Genomic DNA, 22,000 nt, shown 5'->3' on the forward strand with positions numbered 1-22,000 from the left:
CCTTTAAAGACTGGCATCTCAGAGGGCCTTTTTATGTTTTTTTTTTTCTTTTGTTGCTCTAAGCCAGTACCATTCTTACATAAAAAAATACTACTGATACTTCTACTATAACTTTAACTACTACTACTAAAAAAAGTCTTTGTTGCTTTGTTCTTTATATGCAGCATTTACAGACTGTACAAAGATATATACTGATACTAGAGAACTTTGGCCAGTACCCCTCTAACATAAAAAGTCCTCGGAGGTTCGTTTTTTACATGCAATATTGACAGAACAAAGAAAGATATGCACAGAGACTAGAGAAGCTCGGGTCTGGGGTGAATCTAACTTGCCCACTCTCCCAGCTCGTGACGCTGTCGTGTAAGGGAACATGTTGGCCAAATGTTGTGCTTCCTAACAGGCCAGAATAGTTGGGTTAAGTTTAGCAGGGGGCCTTTGATAACACTCTGCTCATATCAGAGGCGTCTGTGTGTATGTAGACTGCGTGTGAGAGCAAATGTTGGTGATTAATAAGTAACGTGACCTGAATGTGGCGCCGTGTGTGACTAAGGGACTAAGAGAGACGAAGAGATGTGTATGGATGAGAGAAATCGCTTACCATAAAATTACGTAAATGCCTTTTGATTTTGTATGGCAGAAAATGTTTATGCATGTCAGAATATTTGTGGAAAACACCCATTGAGTAACTGACAGCTTATGCTTACAGATGATACAAAAGCTTAAGAGAAATATACAGATATATAGATAAAACACAGAGGGAAACACAGACAAAAGAAACAGGCACCAATAATCGGAGTTATAACCACGTTCAGGCAGGTAAACAGACAAACAGGAAGCCGCACTGAGAGAAAAGCGAGAGGGTTGAGAGAATGAAAACAAATAAACGGAAACACTAAACCAGGAACAGACAAAATAGAAAAAAAATAATGACACTGACACTTCACAATCTCTCTCTCTCTCTCCCTTTCCCTCCCCTCTCTCTAACACTAAAACATTCACTCGGAAAGCAAATTAATCATCACAGAAGCGACAAAGAGACAAAAAGAGGCAGCGGTACAGAAAAAAAAGAGAAAAACAGAAAAAAAAGCAACACACTCGCACATTTCTATATATCATGAATACCCAGTAAAGCTCAGACGTGGTATTTCTCCCCCCTGCAGTCCTCCCGCCCCCCTCTCATCAAAGGGGCGGGAGGAGGCGGGCAACAAAGGGGCGTTTCTCTCAAGCAGCAACAAGGGTAAAACGTTCCTTTCCATGACTAATTTCACCACTTTTTTTTTTGCTCTCTCTCCACTTTAATTTCTCTCCTTCCTAATGGCTCCTCTCCTCCTCATGCCCTCCTCCTACCTAGCCAAGTCTCCTCCACTCCTCCCTCCTGGCCCTCTCCAAGCCTCCTTTCCCTCCTCCCTACCTTTTTCCTCTAGCTAAGTCTACCCCCTCCTCCTCTCCATAGCCTTGCCTCCACCCCCAGTTCAGTGGCTCCTCCCCTCCCCCACTCCTCCCCTTTACTCGCAGCACAAGCTCAATGGTTCTTCCCCTCCTCTTCCCCCATCCCCTCCTCCACGTCCTTATGCTCTCAGTGGCGCCTCCCCCTCCCCACCAGGTCCCTTCATCCCTTCATCCCCTCAGTATGCATATTCACAACCCTCGCCCCGCTGGGACAGGAGAAGGCGCGGAAAGGGAAAAGTATATAAAAAGAAAGGAAGCGTTTTTAGCGACTCGGTGTGAGAAACGGGAAAATTGTTATGTCCTTGTACGGAGAAATACTTAATTCGGTCTTGTGGTGGAAAAAGAGAATGCCATGTTGTGGAATGTGAAACTGAGGAAATGGAGAGAATTATTGCTCTTTTCGAAAATTCAGCTTTATGAGGAGAAGAATGCGACGTAATGTGAGAAAATGGGAATAATTATTATAGCCTTATTGAAAATTCAGCTTTAAGAGGAAAAAGAATGCGATATAGTGCGAGAAAAGGGAACAATTTGTTACATACTTGTAAAGTAAACAGTTTAATTCAACATTATGAGGAAAAAAAATGACAATATAAGAAAAGAGAAGAAAATCGTCCTTATGGAGAAATTACTTAGATCTTATGAGGCGAAAGAATAAAGAAAAACAGTTAAATCTTTATAGAAAAAGCAATTATTTTATATGTATAAAGAAAAAAGAAAGTTATTACAGAAAAAAAAAAAATTCAACACTACACGAAAACAATACGATAAAAAGCATGATATCCTTACAGAAAACAATTAATATCTCAGCATTTAACTGAAAAAAAGGAAAGGAGGGAGGAAATACCCATCAGAAAAAAAAAAAAACTATTATTTCACCCTTGAAAGAAACAGGGAGGAAAAGAAGAGGAAATATATAAATCACTATACAAAAGAGGAAACTTAAGGCTTGTGAAATAAAAAAAAACGATCGAACGAGAGAGAGAGAGAGAGAGAGAGAGAGAGAGAGAGAGAGAGAGAGAGAGAGAGAGAGAGAGAGAGAGAGAGAGAGAGTATGGAGGGTGAAGGGAGGTAATGTAGAGTTATTATGGGAGATGGAGGGGTAATAAATGATAGGGGATTACTCTCGAGTATATAGGGTTTGTTGTATCTACAGAAAAGAGAACTTTCCAATATTATCCTTATGAAAAATAGAAAGAAATAAGGGATAAGGGTCTGATGAAAGTGTGTGTGTGTGTGTGTGTGTGATGGAAGAGAGAGAGAGAGAGAGAGAGAGAGAGAGAGAGAGAGAGAGAGAGAGAGAGAGAGAGAGAGAGAGAGAGAGAGAGAGAGAGAGAGAGAGAGAGAGAGAGAGAGAGAAGGAGAGAAATGGAAAAATAAGAGAGAAGAGAGAAAAGTAAGAAGAGAGAGATGGAAGAATAAGAGGAGAGAAGAGAGGAATGGAATAGAAAGAATGAAAAAGAAAGGGAGGGAAGAAAGGAGGGATTAATTATCAAAGAAGGAAGTGGAGAACAAGGGAAGAAAAAGGAGAGGGGAGAAGAGAGAGATGGATGAAGTGAAGAATGAAAGAAGAAGTAGGGAAGAAGAAGGAAATTAAAGAAAAGAGGGGAAGGGTACGAAAAATTACAGAGAGCACGAAAGGAGAGGTGAAAGAGAGCAAGACAAGAAAAAGAAGGAATGAAAAAGAAAGAAAAAAAAACACGGAGGAATGACAGAAGGGTGTGATGTAAGGAGAGAGAGAGAGAGAAGAGAGAGAGAGAGAGAGAGAGAGAGAGAGAGAGAGAGAGAGAGAGAGAGAGAGAGAGAGAGAGAGAGAGAGAGAGAGAGAGAGAGAGAGAGAGAGAGAGAGAGAGAGAGAGAGAGAGAGAGAGAGAGTACCAAAAAAAGCAGAGGACACGAAAGGCAAGACGAAAGAAGAGAGACAGACAAAAATAAGAGATGAGAAAAAAAGGAAAGAAAAAAGAATCAGAGCAATGAAAGGTGTGATTTAAGAAGATAAAAGAGAAAGACTTGGAAGAAGAGTACGAAAAATTGACGATTAGACGAAGGGAGAAGTGAAAGAATGAGGAAGATAAAAAAAAAACAAAAACAGAGGAATGAGAGAAATGTGTGATTTGAAACAGAAAGAAAGAGAAAGAATGAGAGATTGAGAGACTGAAGGGTACGAAACAGAGTAAAGACAATAAAAAGAAGGAGAGGGCCAGAGGAGCTGATGAGAGGGCAGTAAGGGACGAGGCAAGACGGAAGGGGAAGTTGGGGAAAGATGAGGCGAATGATGAAAACTTGGCAGGGAAGGCTTGGTAAAAAACACGTTCTGGGCCACACACTGTTAATTGCTTCACCTTCACAGTACGACCCTTCTTTTTGTGGCCAATTTTCCACCTATGCTATCAATCCCTGGAGGTGAGTGATCTGGTGGAGTCTGTACAGTGAAGAGATTGGTGTTTAGTGATGACAGGTGGTGCTTTGTCTTTCTGTGTGTGTTCGTGTGTTTTCTCTCTCTCTCTCTCTCTCTCTCTCTCTCTCTCTCTCTCTCTCTCTCTCTCTCTCTCTCTCTCTCTCTCTCTCTCTGTCTGTCTTTCTTTCATGCGTACATAAATAATGCAATCCTTGAATTCTATACATATATATAAAGAAATGCAACTTCCCAAATACAAAAAAAGAGTACAATTATAGAATTAGAATGAAAACAAGAACTATCATACTCATTATTAGTTAAAAGAAAGAAGAAAAAAAGAAAAATCCCATTTACCCACATACATACATCCACACACACAGACACCAACCACTCCACCCACTCACCTATCCACCCATCTACATAAACACCCACCCACTCATCCAACCACCCACACACACACACCCACCCATACCTTCTTTCATTTTCCATCTCATTTGACAGACGACCCTCTCAGCAGGAATCAAGAACACCCGGACAGAGTTGCTACGGAACACGAGTCTCCTAATCTTTGAGGATCCCCCTAAGGACTGTGGGTGTTCAGGCGCTGTCAAAGACCCAATTTATCCTCGAATCAACGCAGCAAAATCTTCTGAATAACTATTTTTTTGAGCTTCATCGAAAACCTATGCTACTTTTTCTCTCTCTTTCGCTCTCTCTTCATCTCCCTCTCTATAGTACTAACCACCTTTCCTTAACCGAATTTTGAGCCAGGAAAGGAGTGAAAGAGAAATGATTAGCGTGAAAAATGGCTATTGATGTAGAGGTGAGGGAGTGAGGCGGAGCTGAAATTTGGAAATAAGGTTCAAGAAATGGGAATTTTTAACCTTAATGAAGGAAAGGACAGAAGGATGGGATGGGAAATAAGATATGGTGGATTAAAAGGGAGGATTTTAATTTAGGTAGGGAAAGATGAAAGAAAAGAAAAAAAACGAGGTGGAAATTTAAAAGGCAAGGTATAAAAAGAGGAATCTTCAACTTAAGGAAGATGGGAGGATGTAGAAAATAAGATGTGGTGATTGAAGGCAATTTTAACTTACGTAAGGAAAGAAGGGAAAAGAAAACGAGATGAAAATGAAAAAAAGTACGGTACGAAAAGTGAAATATTCTACTTAAGAAGGGAAAGAGAAAAGTGGGATTGAATTTTGAAATAAAGAGAAAAGGTGGAATCTGGACTTAGGGACGAAAAAGAGAAGAGAAAATGGGATAGAAATTTAGTAATGAGGTATAATAACTGACAATTTAATTAATGGAGAGAAAGAAAGAAGAAAAAGGAATGGAAGGAAAGAAATAAAGCATGAATTTCGATATGTCAACTTGAAGAGAGATCAGAGGAGTTAAAAAGGGATGAACATTCAGCAATAAAGGTAAAAAGGGAGAAACTATATATTATGGAGAGTAAAGAAGAGGAAATTAGTTGAAAATTCATAAATAAAATATAAAAGATGGAATTTCAATATGAGAAAGGAAAGAAAGAAAAAAAAAGATGAATATTCAGATGTAATATATAAAAGTGGAAAATTAATCTAAGGGAAGGTTAGAAAGTTAAAAAGAATGAGAAGTAAGAAAAAAAAAGGAAAAAGGAGTGAAAACTAATAAGAGTTAAGAAAAGGGGAAAGAGAAAAGACAACCAAGTAATACAGGCAAAAATAATGTTAAAAGTAGGAAATAAAGAATGGATAAAAAGGAACTGAAAAATAAGAGATAAAGAAAAGGAGAAAAAGGGACAAAAAACTAACAAATAAAGAAAGGGGAAAGAATGAAAAAAAATAAATAAATATGAAAAAAAACACAAAAGATGACAAGTAAAAAACGAAAAAGAGAAAATATGATGAAAAAAAAAAGAAAAGGGAGAAAAAAAAGATGAAAACTAAGGAATAAAATATAAAAGATGGCGGCCTCAACATCTTACATCTCACAGCCCTCATTGCAACAGCGCCCTGGAAGTGTCCCCATCCATTACGACCTTTTCCACCTCCAGCTCTCCACACACTGGGCGCTTTCCCTGCCGCGTCAGTACCCTCCCCTCGCCTCCACTCCCTCGCCTCGCCAGCAGAGCACTAAGGTTCTCGACCTCGCGCCGCCTCCCACATGTGACGTACCAAGCACAGTGAAGTCAAGTGCACAAGCTCATTAACTCATTCAGATTTATTTTAACTTTGATATGAAATAGAGATGGGAGGAGGGGCTCGTTCTATTCTGTCCTCTCCTCTCACTTGGTTTTTGTTTAATGGTACGTGTAATTAATCAGATGCTCTCGTTATATATGTGTGTGAATATTGTGTAATGGCTTGTTTTTTGCTCGGGTTCTGAAATAATGGTGTAGATTCTAGGAAAAAAAAATGTACTGATGAAGGAAAATAAAATGGAAAAATCGTTATTGTGAAATAATAATCCTGAAAAAAAAAGAACGTACTGATGAAGGAAAAGTAAAAATATCGTGCACTGGCTTGTTTTCTCTCGAACTGTGAAAAAATGACCTAAACAAACGCACTGATGAAGGAAAACAAGAAGAAGTATTACGAGAAACAGTCCTCACGAGAAGTTAAAAAGTTATCCCTCGCCATCACTGAGGCAGAAATCAGATAACTTCCGACGCCGTGTTTGTGTGGACGCGTGGAAGCCACCTTGAATGGCCAGCCAGCCAGAGAGAGGCACGCCCACCACCCAGGCACGGACACTCTCCCCTTGTCATCCTGGTGGGCGTGGCTCGTACCTCAAAACCTCCCAAACGTTTCTTCTGCACGGGAGATCTTACACACACACACACATACACACAGAGCAGCCACCCTCCACGCCTCGCACCAAGAGGGACCCACGCGTGCACGCCGGTAATGCATGAGGAGGCAAGGAAAAGACAGCGCCGTGTGGGAAAGGCGTGTCGGTGTTGTTGTATTTCTCTCCATCCATAGCCTTAGTTCGCTCTTACATACAAATCTTGGTTCCTATTTTTATTCTAATTCAGTTGTTTGCTGCAGGCCTTTTATTTATTTACTTTATATATATATATATATATATATATATATATATATATATATATATATATATATATATATATATATATATATATATATATATATATATATATATATATATATATATATATATATATATATATATATATATATATTTTTTTTTTTATTAGTATTCTTCTACTTTTCATGATTTAATCACGTGTAATCTTAGAAAAAACATTTTTAGTCACAAAAAGTTTTGAATTTTTTGTACCTTAAAAAAAAGTGAAAAAAAAAATAATGATTTCATCTGATATGTCCTTTACTTAGGATAAAGGACTCCAACGCCCCTAAGGAAGTGCCATCAACCAGGATCGAACCCCGCGGCACGGAAATATTATTCTACAGTGAAAAGGTTAAACACTTTGGTGCCTTATCTCCACTTTGAACCAGCTGTTGAGGAAGTTACCGAGAACTGTATTGGCGTTTCCGTGATTCTAGTGATAGATTGATAAGAATTTAAGAAAATAAGGGAAGCTGCAAGAAGTCATCATGCCTATACGTGGTAATCCCTCAAGGATTCTGCATTATCGAAAGGAAAAACAGCTATGAGAACCCGGCTAATCAACTCTGTGGACTTTGAAAATCGTCGTGATGAGAGAACAAAGAGTGTAAAAACTCATACCTTGCAAAGCTACATGATGGAGTGACAAGCTGACCTGACTGATGACTGTTCCAACATCCCAGTAAGACATCCATACATACAAAGATTCCTTATAAACAGAAGGTACTGTTTACTAGGTGAGCTCCGTCTAACTTTTAAAAGGCGTGTAAGAAATTGTATTAAAACTTTCAGGGTTTAACAACGCCTCTCGAAGCTTAAGAGCAGGAAGTTTTCACGGAGTCATTCTTTAGACTTAACAGCGTGGTAATTCGACAAGATAGCCGCTGAGCTAAGAAGATTTTCCCCAGACTCGGCGTGTACGTGGAAGTAAATCTTTGACGGAGGATGAGTAAAACAGACTGCCTGGGATTTACTGTTATTAACTTCATCCATATCTGTTAGTCATTACTCAGTGACGCTTTGATGGAGAAGTATCAAATTAGATTACCTTAGAATTAGAGTTTTCATGATTGACTCGACCCATATACGATGATCAGTGAGACAGACTGCCTCAGATTTAGTGTTGATTATCATTAGTTTGGCCCATATCTCTCAGTCATTACACAGTGATGCTTTGATAGAGGAGTCGTAAATTGAGCTACATTAAATTTAGCACTGTTCATAATTAACTTGACCCATATACGATGATCAGTAACATACGAGTACACTGCCTCGGACTGAGTGTTTAAAATAAACTTAATCCATATCTCTTAATCATAACAGCGTGACTCCAAATAAAACCTTTTAACTTCCAGAGTTGTTTATTTTTCGTGCAATACACAAGCAGTTTTCTCGCAGTCGCCTTTTGAAGTGAGCTGTCTGGTACATGTGTTGGGTGCACAACTTAGGGTGCAAGGCAAAGACCTCAACTCCTGCAGCCTTCTGATCAAGTTAGCGACGCGTGAACCACACTGGGGGAGAGGGTGACCTGATGCTGGGAAGCCTCTCGCAACACACGACCCCTGCCTTCTGTCCGCAACCTTGTATGGCTCGTGCAGCTTCTCAAAAATCCACCTTTTCCTTTCTTTTATTTACTCTCTCTCTCTCTCTCTCTCTCTCTGTGTGTGTGTGTGTGTGTGTCCGTCTCTCGTGTTTCTCGTTTTTGTGTTGAATATTCCTCAAATCCTATTCCAATCTTTCTGCTCTTCCTCGCTAGTCTTTCCTGTCAACATTTCCCTCGCCTCGTTACATATTCCATCTAAAATATTCCTTCTTTTTTTCTTATGTTCAATCTTTCTACACGTCTGTCCCTCAGCCCCCTTCCGTACAAACAAAGGGTAAGGTATATCCTCTCTTCTGTCAGGGCCTTTTATCCTCGTGTTTAAAGAAGCGATGAAAAGCGTCCTCTTTTGTGTTACACCTGTATTTTCCACCCTTCACCATATAGAGGATAAAGCGCGCTCCTGTACCGTAAGTCGTCCTTCCTCCTTGCTGTACTTATATACTGAGAAAGCTGAAAATAAATACTCTCTCTTTTACCACGTCTGTCCTTTTCTACACATTACTGTTTAAAAGCAGATTTACATGTCTTCTTGCCTATCTCCACCAAGAATCGCTGAAAAGTTAAAGATAAATAAATAAATGCTTTATTTCCTGTCATCTTCACTTTTTTTTTTACCATATGGGAAAAGTGCCCATTTAGTTATATTTGCTCTTTTTCAACTCTCAAGTATCAAAAGAAGATAAAGACACTCGCATTTGTGTCTTCTCTTTCCATTTATACTATTTAACATTAGGAAAAAGGATGGAAAATACTTCTCATCTTGTTTTCGTCACGTCTCTTGTCTTTTTTCCCTCAGCTTTTAGAAATGCGGCTCTCTCTACCCTTTAGTTTATACAGGGGACTGAAAAATGTTCTCTTTTCTGTCACGCGCGAAGTACGTGGCCTCGTAAGTCGTGCGAACGGCTCTCATGAAGGTGACGGGGAGGACGGCCGCCGCGTGGCCATCACCGCCCCGCCCGTGACGCACCGCAGCTCACCAACCTGGCGCCCAAGATTTTTCACGCTTCACTGCATTGTCATTTCAGTAACGACGTGGTGATTGTTCTCTCTCTCTCTCTCTCTCTCTCTCTCTCTCTCTCTCTCTCTCTCTCTCTCTCTCTCTCTCTCTCTCTCTCACATACTGCATAGTTCCCAGTGAGATAATCTCCCTCCTACTGCATACTTCCCAATGAGATAATGAATCAATTAAATCAGTTGAAATTTACGATTCCATTAACTTCCATGGCGTGAGTTTCGAGCCAAGAGCCTCCCCTCTTTAGAAAGGCGACTGAGGAGTGAGCGGCGGCTGCAGAGTTGTGATGAATCAAGGACGAAGTGAAGCCCGTTGACGGCAATACACATACCGGCTCACAACACTTTCACACCATCAAATGACACCGTAATACACAAATAGTGGTATCTGGTAGCACGATAAGTAAATCACATCTACAAATGATAAAGTAATCAACGTACACACATATGAATATTCTAATACTCAGGAAAAGTGGATTTTTTTTTTCTGTTTCCTATAACCTGGACTGTTTCAGGAAAATGGTACCTGGAAACACGAGGGGTGAAAAGTCTACACACGTTAAAGTAATCAACGTACGCAAATCTTAATATACAAAAACCTAGGAAAAGTGAAAATCTTTCCTTTTTTTTTTTTTTCCCACTCTCTCACTGGCATAATTTCAAGAAAGACCATTAACGCAAACTCTAACACACAAAGTGGTATCTGGAAACACGAAAGGGAAATCATGTCTATAAAAAGGTTAAGTTAAGTTAAGTTAAGTTAAGTTAAGTTAGGTTAAGTTAAGTTAAGTTAGGTTAGGTTAGGTTAGGTTAGGTTAGGTTAGGTTAAGTTAGGTTAGGTTAGGTTAGGTTAGGTTAAGTTAGGTTAGGTTAGGTTAGGTTAAATGTGTCTACGGTAAAGTAATCATCAAGTTGTCAATAATTTCTCGGTTCTTATTCACTACACGTATTCTTTTATTCACTTAGTTCTGAATAAGTGATTTTATGACGTTTTGGAAATTAAATACAAATATACAAACGTAGGAAACTTGTGTAAATTTATGCGTGTTTTTTTTTTCTTTTCCTCCCTTTGAGTTGGATTATTTCAAGAGAAAAGCGTCAGAACACTTCCGGAATCGAATGAATCAAACAAACCAGAACATTTTTTTAATTAATTCTTTCAGTTCCACGAGATCGGTATAATTTCAGTTTAAATTCAGTTGGCGTGGATTTGATCAAGTTAAAGGTGATATTGTTCGTAATCATCAAGCTGTCAATAATTTCTCGGTCCTTATTCATTACACGTGTTCTTCTATTCACTCAGTTCTAAATAGATGAGTTTATGACGTTTGAAAATTAAATGTAACGTTATTTTAGCCTCACGATTATGGTAATCGTGGGTCCAATTGGACCCACGATTGAAAATACATATAAAAAAAAAAATACAAATTATTATCTTTTACCTACAGCAGTATTAGTATGAAAATATATCCTTTTTAGGCTTCCATAAATGATAAATGATTCGGTTTGTATGAATGGTCAATTTTATATATATATATATATATATATATATATATATATATATATATATATATATATATATATATATATATATATATATATATATATATATATATATATATATATATATTTTTTTTTTTTTTTTTTTTTTTTTCCACCCCAAAAAAAGTTCACATCACAAGCCATGTCTGGGTTCTCATGGACACAGCGTTTCCACTCTCGGGTTAAGGAGTCATTAATTTAACACCTTAGGGAGTCATTCATTCAATATCTTTCCTCTCCTTTTCATCTCTAGCTACTCATTCAATACAGTTATTCATTCATTCACTCATTTCTCAATAACGTTAGGTAAGCTTGTAACATTTAAAGATTAACTGCAGTTTTGAATTGGTTAAGGATTTAGGGAAGCAGCAATTCAACACCTTTTCTTCTCGTTTTCCACACTTCTCTGTCTATTACTGTCCTCCTCTACGCACAGAAAGAAACAGAAAAAGAGAGAAAAAAAAAAAAAACTACACACAAACATACGAGAGAGAGAGAGAGAGAGAGAGAGAGAGAGAGAGAGAGAGAGAGAGAGAGAGAGAGAGAGAGAGAGAGAGAGAGAGAGAGAGAGAGACTACACACAAACATACGAGAGAAAAAAATGTTAAGAGACAGAGATAAAAAAGAAAAGAAAACAGTACACGCAAAAATACAAGGGAAAGTGTTAAAGAGAGAGAGAGAAAAAAAAGAGAGACAAACAAATTACACACAAACATACAACAGAGAAAAAAATGAATTAGAGAGTAAAAAAAAAGAAAAGAAAAACAATAAACACAAACAAACAAGATAAAGAGTTAGATAAATAGATAGAGAGAGAGAAGAAAAAAGGAGAAAAAAAACAATAAACACAAAACATACAAAAAAAAGTGTTAGATAGAGAGAAGAAAAAAAGAAAAGAAAAAAAAGAAAACAATAAACACAAACATACAAGAAAGGCTGAAGTCTACACATACAACTTAAACATTCATACCATTCACCACCTCAACGGCCCAAAGGAGACAGCGAGGCAGCACGGCACCCTGGGAGGAAAATGGGCCGTCTACTACATGTTATCAAATATTCAAGGTGCAGCATCAGTGGCTCAGCGTCTCCCCCTCCATCCCCTCCCTCTTGATGGCTGTGGTCGCCTCAACGTGCCGCCTTAGTCTCTCGTCCCATGCCCTTGTGTTTGATCCTAACTATGGGCATGATAGTGCTTAATAGAATTTAATTAGTGAAGGAATGGGGTTGGAGGGAGGGAGATTGGTTGGAGAGAGAGAGAGAGAGAGAGAGAGAGAGAGAGAGAGAGAGAGAGAGAGAGAGAGAGAGAGAGAGAGAGAGAGAGAGAGAGAGAGAGAGAGAGAGAGAGAGAGAGAGAGAGAGAGAGAGAGAGAGAGAGAGAGAGAGAGAGAGAGAGAGAGAGAGAGAGTAAAACGAACAAATAGTCATAGCAGAAGAAACAAATAAACAAAAGAAAGACGAAACTAAAACAGACAGGTAAACAAAAAAAAAGACAGACAATAGACGAACACAATCAAATCAAACAAACAAACAGGAAGACAGAAAGAAAAAACAGACGACAAACAAACAGACAGACAGGAGACTCAAGATGGAGAAGAGAACAACAGCCAGAGGGAGGCAAGTTAAACCCTAAAAATACCCTTAAAAACCTGCTTTCTTCTCTTTCCACTTCACCTTCTCTACACATCTTGTTAATTGATGCTGAAGTGAACGGGCGGCGAGCTGCAGGAAACGGGGAAGGCTGGGAGAGTCTGGGAGGAGTCTGGACGAGGAAGACAGAGAAGGAAAGGGAGAGAGTGAGAGGATATGCGTCTTTAGAGAAAATGATGCTACACGGATTTCAGATTGCAATAGTGAATTTCAGGGGAGCCACGTCTCCTACTCTCATCTAGCATACACCTATACACATCAACACACACACACACACACACACACACACATTCACAGGGCAAAGGAAGACCATTAAATCAGTGGAATGTATTACCAGAGTGTGTCATGCGAACGGTATACGTGAACCCAAAGAAAAAAGATGATAATTCAGCATCAAGGAAATATCATATGACAAGCCTGACTCAATTTCTGCCTATTATGACTAAATACTAAGACAAATGTAGAGGTAAATGCACACAGACGCCAGATTAAATCCTTCAGTATAAATCCCCAAAGACAATGATATTTTCCTTCATTTATAAAACCCGTAAGAAAAATACAAAACTGAAACGACGAACTAATTTTTCATTTCCTCCCACCACCACCACTACCACCACTACCACCACCACTACTACCACCACCACTACCAGTCTCTATGATTTCAGGACAAAGGTCTCCCCCAACCTTCTCCATCCGTCTCTGTCAGCTCTGCAGGTCACTGCTGGTACGTGATGGTCCTGACTAAGGGAGAGGGTTAAGCCACTACCTCGCTGGCTGAAGGTGACTGAGGGTTGAGCCAAAACCTTGCTGGCTTAAGGAGACTGAGGGTTAGGCCACTACTAAGCTACACTGACCTAAGTTGGCTGAGGGTTACGCCAATACCTCGTTGGCTTAAGGGCATCGCATACTTACAGCGTGACATTATCTTTTTCCGGTTTCGTATGAAATATGGTGGTGTGTCTATGTGCTTGTATCTTAACCCTGAAATTGTAAAGTTTTACGAAGATACTATCATTATTTCGGGAGAGAAAAAAATTCACACAAGAAAATGACAAAATAGAACATTCCAATTTTATTTCAATATCTCGACTATTTCTTAAAGTGGCTGAGGGTTACACCAATACCTCGCTGGCTCAGTCCTTTCACTGCGGTATCCAACAGTCCACAACACAAAAGGCACAATACAAGATCTTTTCCAAGCACATACAGGAATGAAAAGAGGGATTAAAAGACCTTTCTAGAGTCCTGCCAGTATAATACTTAGAGGTGGCTGTAGAAAGAGACGAAACACATCAGGGTAGTTTGTGATTAAGGGAAGATGTGCCAAATAGAAGTCAAAGGATTAAGTTGTGTTGTCCAGCACATTTAGTAGGATTCCCTCCCGTCTGGTGTAGTTGTACGGGTCTAGTTTGTATCTACAGGGATAGGTATGCTTTTTCACTTCGTCTGGTACTGTTGCTATATCTCTAAATTGAAAACGCAAGTTCATTTTGTTAATGGTGGTGATCTCTCTCTCTCTCTCTCCCTCTACGTCTATCGCTAAGGAGAGAGGATTTCTTTTTCAGGGCGGTATCCGTTTATGTAATGTAATGTTAGGTTAGGTTAGGTTAGGTTAGGTTAGGTTGGTTAGGTTAGGTTAGGTTAGGTTAAATGTGATTGGATTGGGTTAGATCAGGTTAAATAAAGTGAGGTAAGGTACGATAAAGAAAGTTAGGTTAGGTTAGGTTAGGTTAGGTTAAGTTAGGTTAAGTTAGGTTAGGTTAGGTTAGGTTAGGTTAGGTTAAATGTGATTGGATTGGGTTAGATCAGGTTAAATAAAGTAAGGTAAGGTACGATAAAGAAAGTTAGGTTAGGTTAGGTTAGGTTAAGTTAGGTTAGGTTAGGTTAGGTTAAGTTAGGTTAGGTTAGGTTAAATGTTACTGGATTGGGTTAGATCAGGTTAAGTAAAGGTAAGGTAAGGTACGGTAAGGAAGGTTAGTGAGATTAGATTATGTTAGGGGATGTAAGATTATTTCTGGATAGGTCTCACTAGATTAGGTTAGGTTAAGTTCGGCAAGAATAGATGACATGAGATGAGTTTAGGTTTAATAAGACAAAGCAAGAACAGATTATGTGAGGTAAGGTTAGATGAAATTAGATTTTGGTAGGTTAGGTTAGGTTAGGTATGGCAAGGTTAAGTAAAATGAAGCTAGCTGAAGTAAGGTTTGGTGAGGCTAACTGAAGGTAAGGTTTGGTGAGGCTAGCTGAAGTAAGGTTTGGTGAGGCTAGCTGAAGTAAGGTTTGGTGAGGCTAGCTGAAGTAAGGTTTGGTGAGGCTAGCTGAAGTAAGGTTTGGTGAGGTTAGCTGAAGTAAGGTTTGGTGAGGCTAGCTGAAGTAAGGTTTGGTGAGGCTAGCTGAAGTAAGGTTTGGTGAGGCTAGCTGAAGTAAGGTTACTGGATGAGGCTAGCTGAAGTTAAGGTTTGGTGAGGCTAGCTGAAGTAAGGTTTGGTGAGGCTAGCTGAAGTAAGGTTTGATGAGGCTAGCTGAAGTAAGGTTTGGTGAGGCTAGCTGAAGTAAGGTTTGGTGAGGCTAGCTGAAGTAAGGTTTGGTGAGGCTAGCTGAAGTATAGGTTTGGTGAGGCTAGCTGAAGTAAGGTTTGATGAGGCTAGCTGAAGTAAGGTTTGGTGAGGCTAGCTGAAGTAAGGTTTGGTGAGGCTAGCTGAAGTAAGGTTTGGTGAGGCTAGCTGAAGTAAGGTTTGGTGAGGCTAGCTGAAGTAAGGTTTGGTGAGGCTAGCTGAAGTAAGGTTTGGTGAGGCTAGCTGAAGTAAGGTTAGATTCTGTGATGCGTTTGTGTGTGGCCAGTGTAACCTTTGACCGTCACAGTGGCAGGAAGGGATTAGCGGCGTCCCGAGGGAGTGAGTCTGGTCCTTTGCATTAGTCTGACGGGTTTCACTTTTTCACTTTCCTTGCGGGTGAAATACACGTGTGGGAAGGTGAGCGAGCTATTGACTCGTGTTTGTGTGTGCTGCCAACCTGTTCATTGCTATGGTTGTCCTTTGTTAACATTCCCAGCACTGTAAAAAACTGGCTTGCATGGACACAACAGAAATGGAGAAAAAGGTTTATTACTCCAGTCTACAGAACCATTAAAGGGACTGTAGCAAAGGAAAATAACTATCAGAAATATTGTAGAGCATGTTTAGTAAGCTGCAACATTATTTAAGAGCCCACAGTAAAGAGAATGTGTTAAAACTATAGGTGTTTTTTTTTTTTTTTTGTTGTTGTTGGGCTACACACTACTTAACGACCTGTAGTAAGGAAAATGGGATCTGAAAAAAAAAATGTAGTCAAGGTAAGTAGGTGTCTGAAAAGTTGTAGTTTTTCCTGATTACATAATTTAAGACTGTAATAAAGAAAATACGAGTCAAAGATCTAGAAGGGATATTTCCAGCCTACAAAAGTATTAAAGGACATGTAAAGAAAATGCGTGTCTGAAAAGTTGAAAGGTAAAAAAAATTGTTTGTATAGAAGTGTGAGGGTGGGAGTCACAGCGAAAGAAAGTAAGAATAAAAAGTTGTGAATGGTGGCTGGATATTTTGTGTAGCAGTCTCAGGGTTGAAGACATTGGTGGAAGACGAGTAACCTTAACACCCCCGTTGTACTAATCTACGTGTTCCTATCAATCTCGGCTCCTCTGCTCTACTGATAACTCACGTGACAAATCCCTTGATAGAAAAATAAATAAATAAATAAATAAATATAAATAAACAAATAAATAGAAAGATAAAAAACTTCTTCATCGCGATAAAGAACAACTGACACCACTAAAGGAAGGCAGTTGGAGATTCAAGATGAGGACAAAATTGTAGTCGCAGAAAGGATGGAAAATTACAAACACAGCAAAAGAAGAATATGAAAAGACTAGAATACCCAACATTTAGACGGTATGATACTGAAAAGTGGCTCGGGGAGGAAACTAAATGAGAGTGGCTTGGAATTAAGGAAGGACATGCCAAACAGGACTGAAAGAGTTAAGGCTGAGAGAACAAAACAGTAGCAGTGGAAGTGAACGCGTCAAAAAGAAAAAAATATTAAGAAACAAGCTCATCCAACATGTAGCCGGTATAATGTTTGATATTAGCAGAAGATTACAAAAGAACATGCCTCAAACAGCACCGCGAGAGAGAGAGTGAGTTAAGACTGAGAAAATAGTGGCATTGTAACTGAGTGAAGGATAGAAAGGGTATTATATGAAAAGACCATCCAACGCCAAGCCAGTATATTGAACGAAAATAAAGGAATGGCTTGTGATCACGGGGGGAATGTAACAAACACCACTGAAAGGATTAAGACTGATAGAAAACGGAGGGAAGAAGTCAGTGAGGTAGAGAAAGCAAAAAAGGTATTAAGAGATCAAAACAGCCCACGTCTAGCCAACATAACGTTTGGAAATAGCTGCACGACGAAAACAAATGCCTCAGAGTTGTTTGTGGTTTCCTCTTTTGGAAGTTAGAAGTTTACTGTGATAATGCTCTATATATACATCAAAGGGCAGAATGACAAAGGAATGATCGAGGAGGAATGCGTATAAAACAGCCCTGATTGGATTAAGGAAAAGAAAACGGTAGTGGAAGTGAAGAAAAGAAAGAAAAAGGTGTAATTTAACCCTTTCACTGCTATTTGACTCCTCTTTCCCTAATTACTAACCCCTTTGAGATACCTTTTCTTATTCTGCAGCCACCTCCAAATACTGTACTGACTAGACATTGCAAAATCCATTTTTTTATCCCTTTCTTTCTTGTAGATGCTTATAAAGATTTCATGCATTGTTTTTAGTGAAGTGAATTGCTGCATATCGCAGTGAAAGGGCTAAGAGATGAAAGTGGTTAGTAATGATGGAAGGAACATGTGCCAGACACCACTAACAGCATTAAAACTGAGAGAAAACTGTTACGGTGGAAGTTAGCGCAGGAGGTTACTCAACTTTTGCCCCTAGTCGTACGTAACCTGGTTTTAGGGTGAAGTAATGTAAGGGGAGACACAAACCACTCAAACGTGCACGCATCCCTCCCTTCGCTCAAGGACACGGAAATTCCTCGTGCCTGACGGAGGGTGACCGTGAACTGAATGGCATCTGGAGGCAGGATTGGAACTGTGGAGGTGCAGGGATCGTGTGTGTGTGTGTGTGTGTGTGTGTGTGTGTGTGTGTGTGTGTGTGTGTGTGTGTGTTTACCTAGTTTCTGTAGCATATGGGGCCTAAACCTAAACTCTTCTGTTCCGTTTTTGTGCCTATTCTCTTCTCTCTCTCTCTCTCTCTCTCTCTCTCTCTCTCTCCTCCTCTCTCTCCTCTCTCTCTCTCTCTCTCTCTCTCTCTCTCTCTCTCTCTCTCTCTCTCTGTGTGTGTGTGTGTGTGTGTGTGTGTCCCTCGTATAGGCTATCAAACAAAGTGACACCGGTTAGCTCGTAAATATTGGCATCATAAAGCGAGGTATATAGGGAGACTTGAAGGAACACTAAGGCAGGTGCACGGGAGACCAGCAAAGATATACACGCATTTCTCACACACACACCCCCTGCACAGAACGGGAGTCTTTAGACATGTAGGTGAATATATGAAAGATGTGTAGTCTGATGATAAATATGGGTGACTGAATGAAGCAAAGACCATGAAATATGAAGCGTAGTGTGTGTGTGTGTGTGTGTGTGTGTGTGTGTGTGTGTGTGTGTGTGTGTGTGTGTGTGTGTGTGTGTGTGTGTGTGTGTGTGTGTGTGTGTGTGTGTGTGTGTTTGGTTGAGAAGCGTCAATATTTCTCGGCAGGAAAGTATTGGTACGTGTCACTTTTTTTTTTTTTTTTCAATCTTTTTTCTTTCATTTTACGTTTCTAGTTTACGAACTCGTGTGTATCATCGCAGGCGTCAGTTTCAACAATTTTTCCTCGACAACTTTATACCTGTCTATCTATACATCTATCTATCCATTCATTTTATCTATCCACCTACATATCTATCTACTTATCTATTTACCTATTCATTTATCTATCTATCTATCTATCTATCCATCCATCTATCTTTCTATTCACCTATTAATCTTTATCCGCCCATATACTTATTTCTTTTCTTTCTTTTTACTCCCTCTCTCTTCTCCTCTCTTTTCCTTTCCTTCTTTCTTTCATTTTTCACTCATTGGTTTCCTTCACTTCATTAACATCTTGCTGTTCACTAGGATACCATACAACAGCAAACTGGACGAACAGGTAACGGCAGCATCCCTTGAACCTTAAACACATGACACCTTACATCTACCAGTCACTCAATAATCACTTTCATACACAAACATGCCAAGAATTTTACATCGCACGCTCAACACACAAATCGTGAAAGGTGACACTAAATAATTATAAGAGAGGGATTTATAATGTATACATACGTTATAAAGTGAGGAGGAGGAGGAAGAGAAGGAGGAAGGGTTTAAGCACCATTGGGTTGTGGGAAAAAATCACTGACTGTAGAAGATGAGGAGGAGGAGGAGGAGGAGGAGGAAGAGAAGGAGGAAGAGGAGGAGGAGTCTGGGTAGCGTTAGGTAGCGGGAAAAATCACTGACTCGAGAGGAGAAGTAGAAGAAGAGGAGGAGGAGGAATAAGAATAAGAAGGGAAAGAGACAGGGGAAGAAGAAGAAGAAGGACAGGAAGAGGATGGCGACGAGGAGAAGGAAAAAAGGAGAAGTAGGAGGAAAGGGAGAAGAAAAAAAAAAAATAAAGAGGAGAGGAAGGGGGGGGGACATAAGACAAACATCAAGCAAAGACGCAATTCAGCAACACTCACCTTAACGTGGGATGCTTGAGGAACATAAATATGAGCGCGCCGTTGCCCACCACGCCCGTGACGAAGATACCCGCGAACACCAGAGGCACCAGGTACGTCTCGGGGCGCAGGTGGTAGGGCAGGTACTCCGTGGTATTAACGAAGGGCACCTGCGTATCCTGTACCACGCTCGGAAAAGTCTCATTAGCACCCTCACCAGGCGACGCGGAGAGGCTGGTGAAGTTTGACACGATCCACGCTTCCCCGTCTTCCATTTTCTTTGAGTGGTTGTGACTATGGGGTGGGGTGTCACAGGTGGTCTTGGTGCAGTGTGGGGGTAGGGGGGTTCACGTGCGTGCTGAGGTGTAGGTAGCAACGAGCATGACGACTGGGCAGCAACGGAAAACACTAGCGCTGGGGTGCAGGCAGTGACCGGAAAATGGTGAACGTCTTCAGCTTACAAACGTCTCCTTCAGTCAAACTTCGACTAGACTCCACTCACACTGATGCCTCCTCACCCTCCTCCTGCTGCTCCTCTTCAAGCCATTAGGTGAGGGAAGTTTCTTTTCTACAAGGCGTCACAAAAGCACTACAAAGCCATCCACTCCATTTCACAATAATCCCTCAGTACAAAACTTTAGCACGTGCACTGAAACACACAAAACTAACGCCGAAGTGCTTGAAATGATAGTTAGAACCCCCTCACTGTCCTTTTTCCATATCCGGGACGCAAGGTAATAGTACGCTAGGGCAATGAGGAGTGGAGGCAGCGAGGGGAAGCGTGGCGTGTGCGGTGAGCGAGGCGGCCGCGAGGTGAGTGAGAGCGGGGAGGGGAGCAGTAGTGAGGCGAGACTAGCGAAGCAGTCCCTAGCGCGCATCCAACCAGGCAGTCCCCATCCTTCCACCGTCACACCAGTACCTCTCCTCCTCTCCGCCTTCCGCTCAACAATCAGACGACCATTATAACTATCATCATCACACACACGCTGCTCCATTGTCCCTGCCACTCTCCCGCTGTCCCTCCAGTCTTGCCTCGGCTCTGGATCACGTATTCAGTGCCAGTAGTGTAATAATGTAATGCAATGCGCTTGCTTCGCTCTCAATACACGGGTGCTTTGTTGGCTGTATGATTAGTGAGGGTTGGTGAGGTAAGCCGAGGTGCGTCTCTCTCTCTCTCTCTCTCTCTCTCTCTCTCTCTCTCTCTCTCTCTCTCTCTCTCTCTCTCTCTCTCTCTCTCTCTCTCTCTCATGGCCGGTAAAGGAGAATGTCAGGAGGAGGTGAAGACGGATGAGAAGGCAGACGAGGATGGGGAAGTGGAGGAGGAGGAGGAGGAGGAGGAGGAGGAGGAGGAGGAGGAGGAGGAGGAGGAGGAGGAGGAGGAGGAGAAAAAGTAGGAGGAAGAGGAGGAGGAGGAGGAAGACGAAGACAAAAACGAAAACGAAAAAGAAGAAGAAGAAGAAGAAGGAGATGAAGAAGAAGAAGAAGAAGAAGAAGAAGAAGAAGAAGAAGAAGAGAAGAAGAAGAAGAAGAAGAAGAAGAAGAAGAAGAAGAAGAAGAAGAAGAAGAAGAAGAAGAAGAGAAGAAGAAGAAGAAGAAGAAGAAGAAGAAGAAGAAGAAGAAGAAGAAGAAGAAGAAGAAGAAGAAGAAGAAGAAGAAGAAGAAGAAAAAGTGGAAGAAGAAGACCACCAACAACAACGAGAGAGAGGAGAGGAGAGAGAGAGAGAGAGAGAGAGAGAGAGAGAGGAGAGAGAGGAGAGAGAGAGAGAGAGAGAGAGAGAGAAGACCACAAGCAAAAGCAAGAGGAGCAGGCGGAGAAAGGAGGAGGAGGAGGAGGAGGAGGAGGACACAGGACAGAAAACACTACTCAGCAATGTTAATGGCTGTCCACGCTGCGGCTTACCACGTAATTGGCAGACTTGCTACCCTGCCGTGGGGAGAGAATCAGCTTGTGATGTGAGTTGAACTGGCCAAGAAAAAAAACATTGTGTGTGAAGGTGACCATGAGAGAGAGAGAGAGAGAGAGAGAGGAGAGAGAGAGAGAGAGAGAGAGAGAGAGGAGAGAGAGAGAGAGGAGAGAGAGAGAGAGAGACGTCTGGTTAGTTATAGTTACTAATGGTCCAAGACATTAATGGATAACATCAATGACACCCCCTCTCTCTCTCTCTCTCTCTCTCTCTCTCTCTCTCTCTCTCTGACTCGTGACGCCGGAAAATTTATTCATATCAAAGAAAAAAAAAAAATGCTGCATGTCTCAATGATTTAAGTTTGAAATTCGCTGACGCCACAAAGACTTGGAATATTAATGTTGAATCTGCCGTCTGTACCTTTGATATTTCTTCTACTTCACTTTTTATAACTTTTTTTTTCTAAAGACCCACAAGTCAAGGGAATGCACGTGGCATTTTTATGACATTTTTCGAGTGTTTAGGCTTGTGGAAACTGATAGATACCGAAAAATAAATTAAATGAAAATAAATAAATAAAAGAACAGA

General features: G+C 40.6%; 1 protein-coding gene across 1 annotated transcript in view; it reads right to left on the bottom strand.

Annotated features, from left to right (window-relative positions):
• Positions 1–20,558, bottom strand: part of LOC135109222 (neuropeptide CCHamide-1 receptor-like) — a 77,310-nt gene extending 56,752 nt beyond the window's left edge. Inside the window, exon 1 of the mRNA XM_064020437.1 lies at positions 19,530–20,558. Within this exon, the coding sequence (XP_063876507.1) occupies positions 19,530–19,783 (254 nt within the window). The 5' untranslated portion in view covers positions 19,784–20,558. The remainder of the gene's footprint in view (positions 1–19,529) is intronic.
• Positions 20,559–22,000: the final 1,442 nt, after the last annotated feature.

Source organism: Scylla paramamosain, chromosome 18 (assembly GCF_035594125.1).
Source record: "Scylla paramamosain isolate STU-SP2022 chromosome 18, ASM3559412v1, whole genome shotgun sequence".
NCBI classification, from domain to species: Eukaryota; Metazoa; Arthropoda; class Malacostraca; order Decapoda; family Portunidae; genus Scylla; species Scylla paramamosain.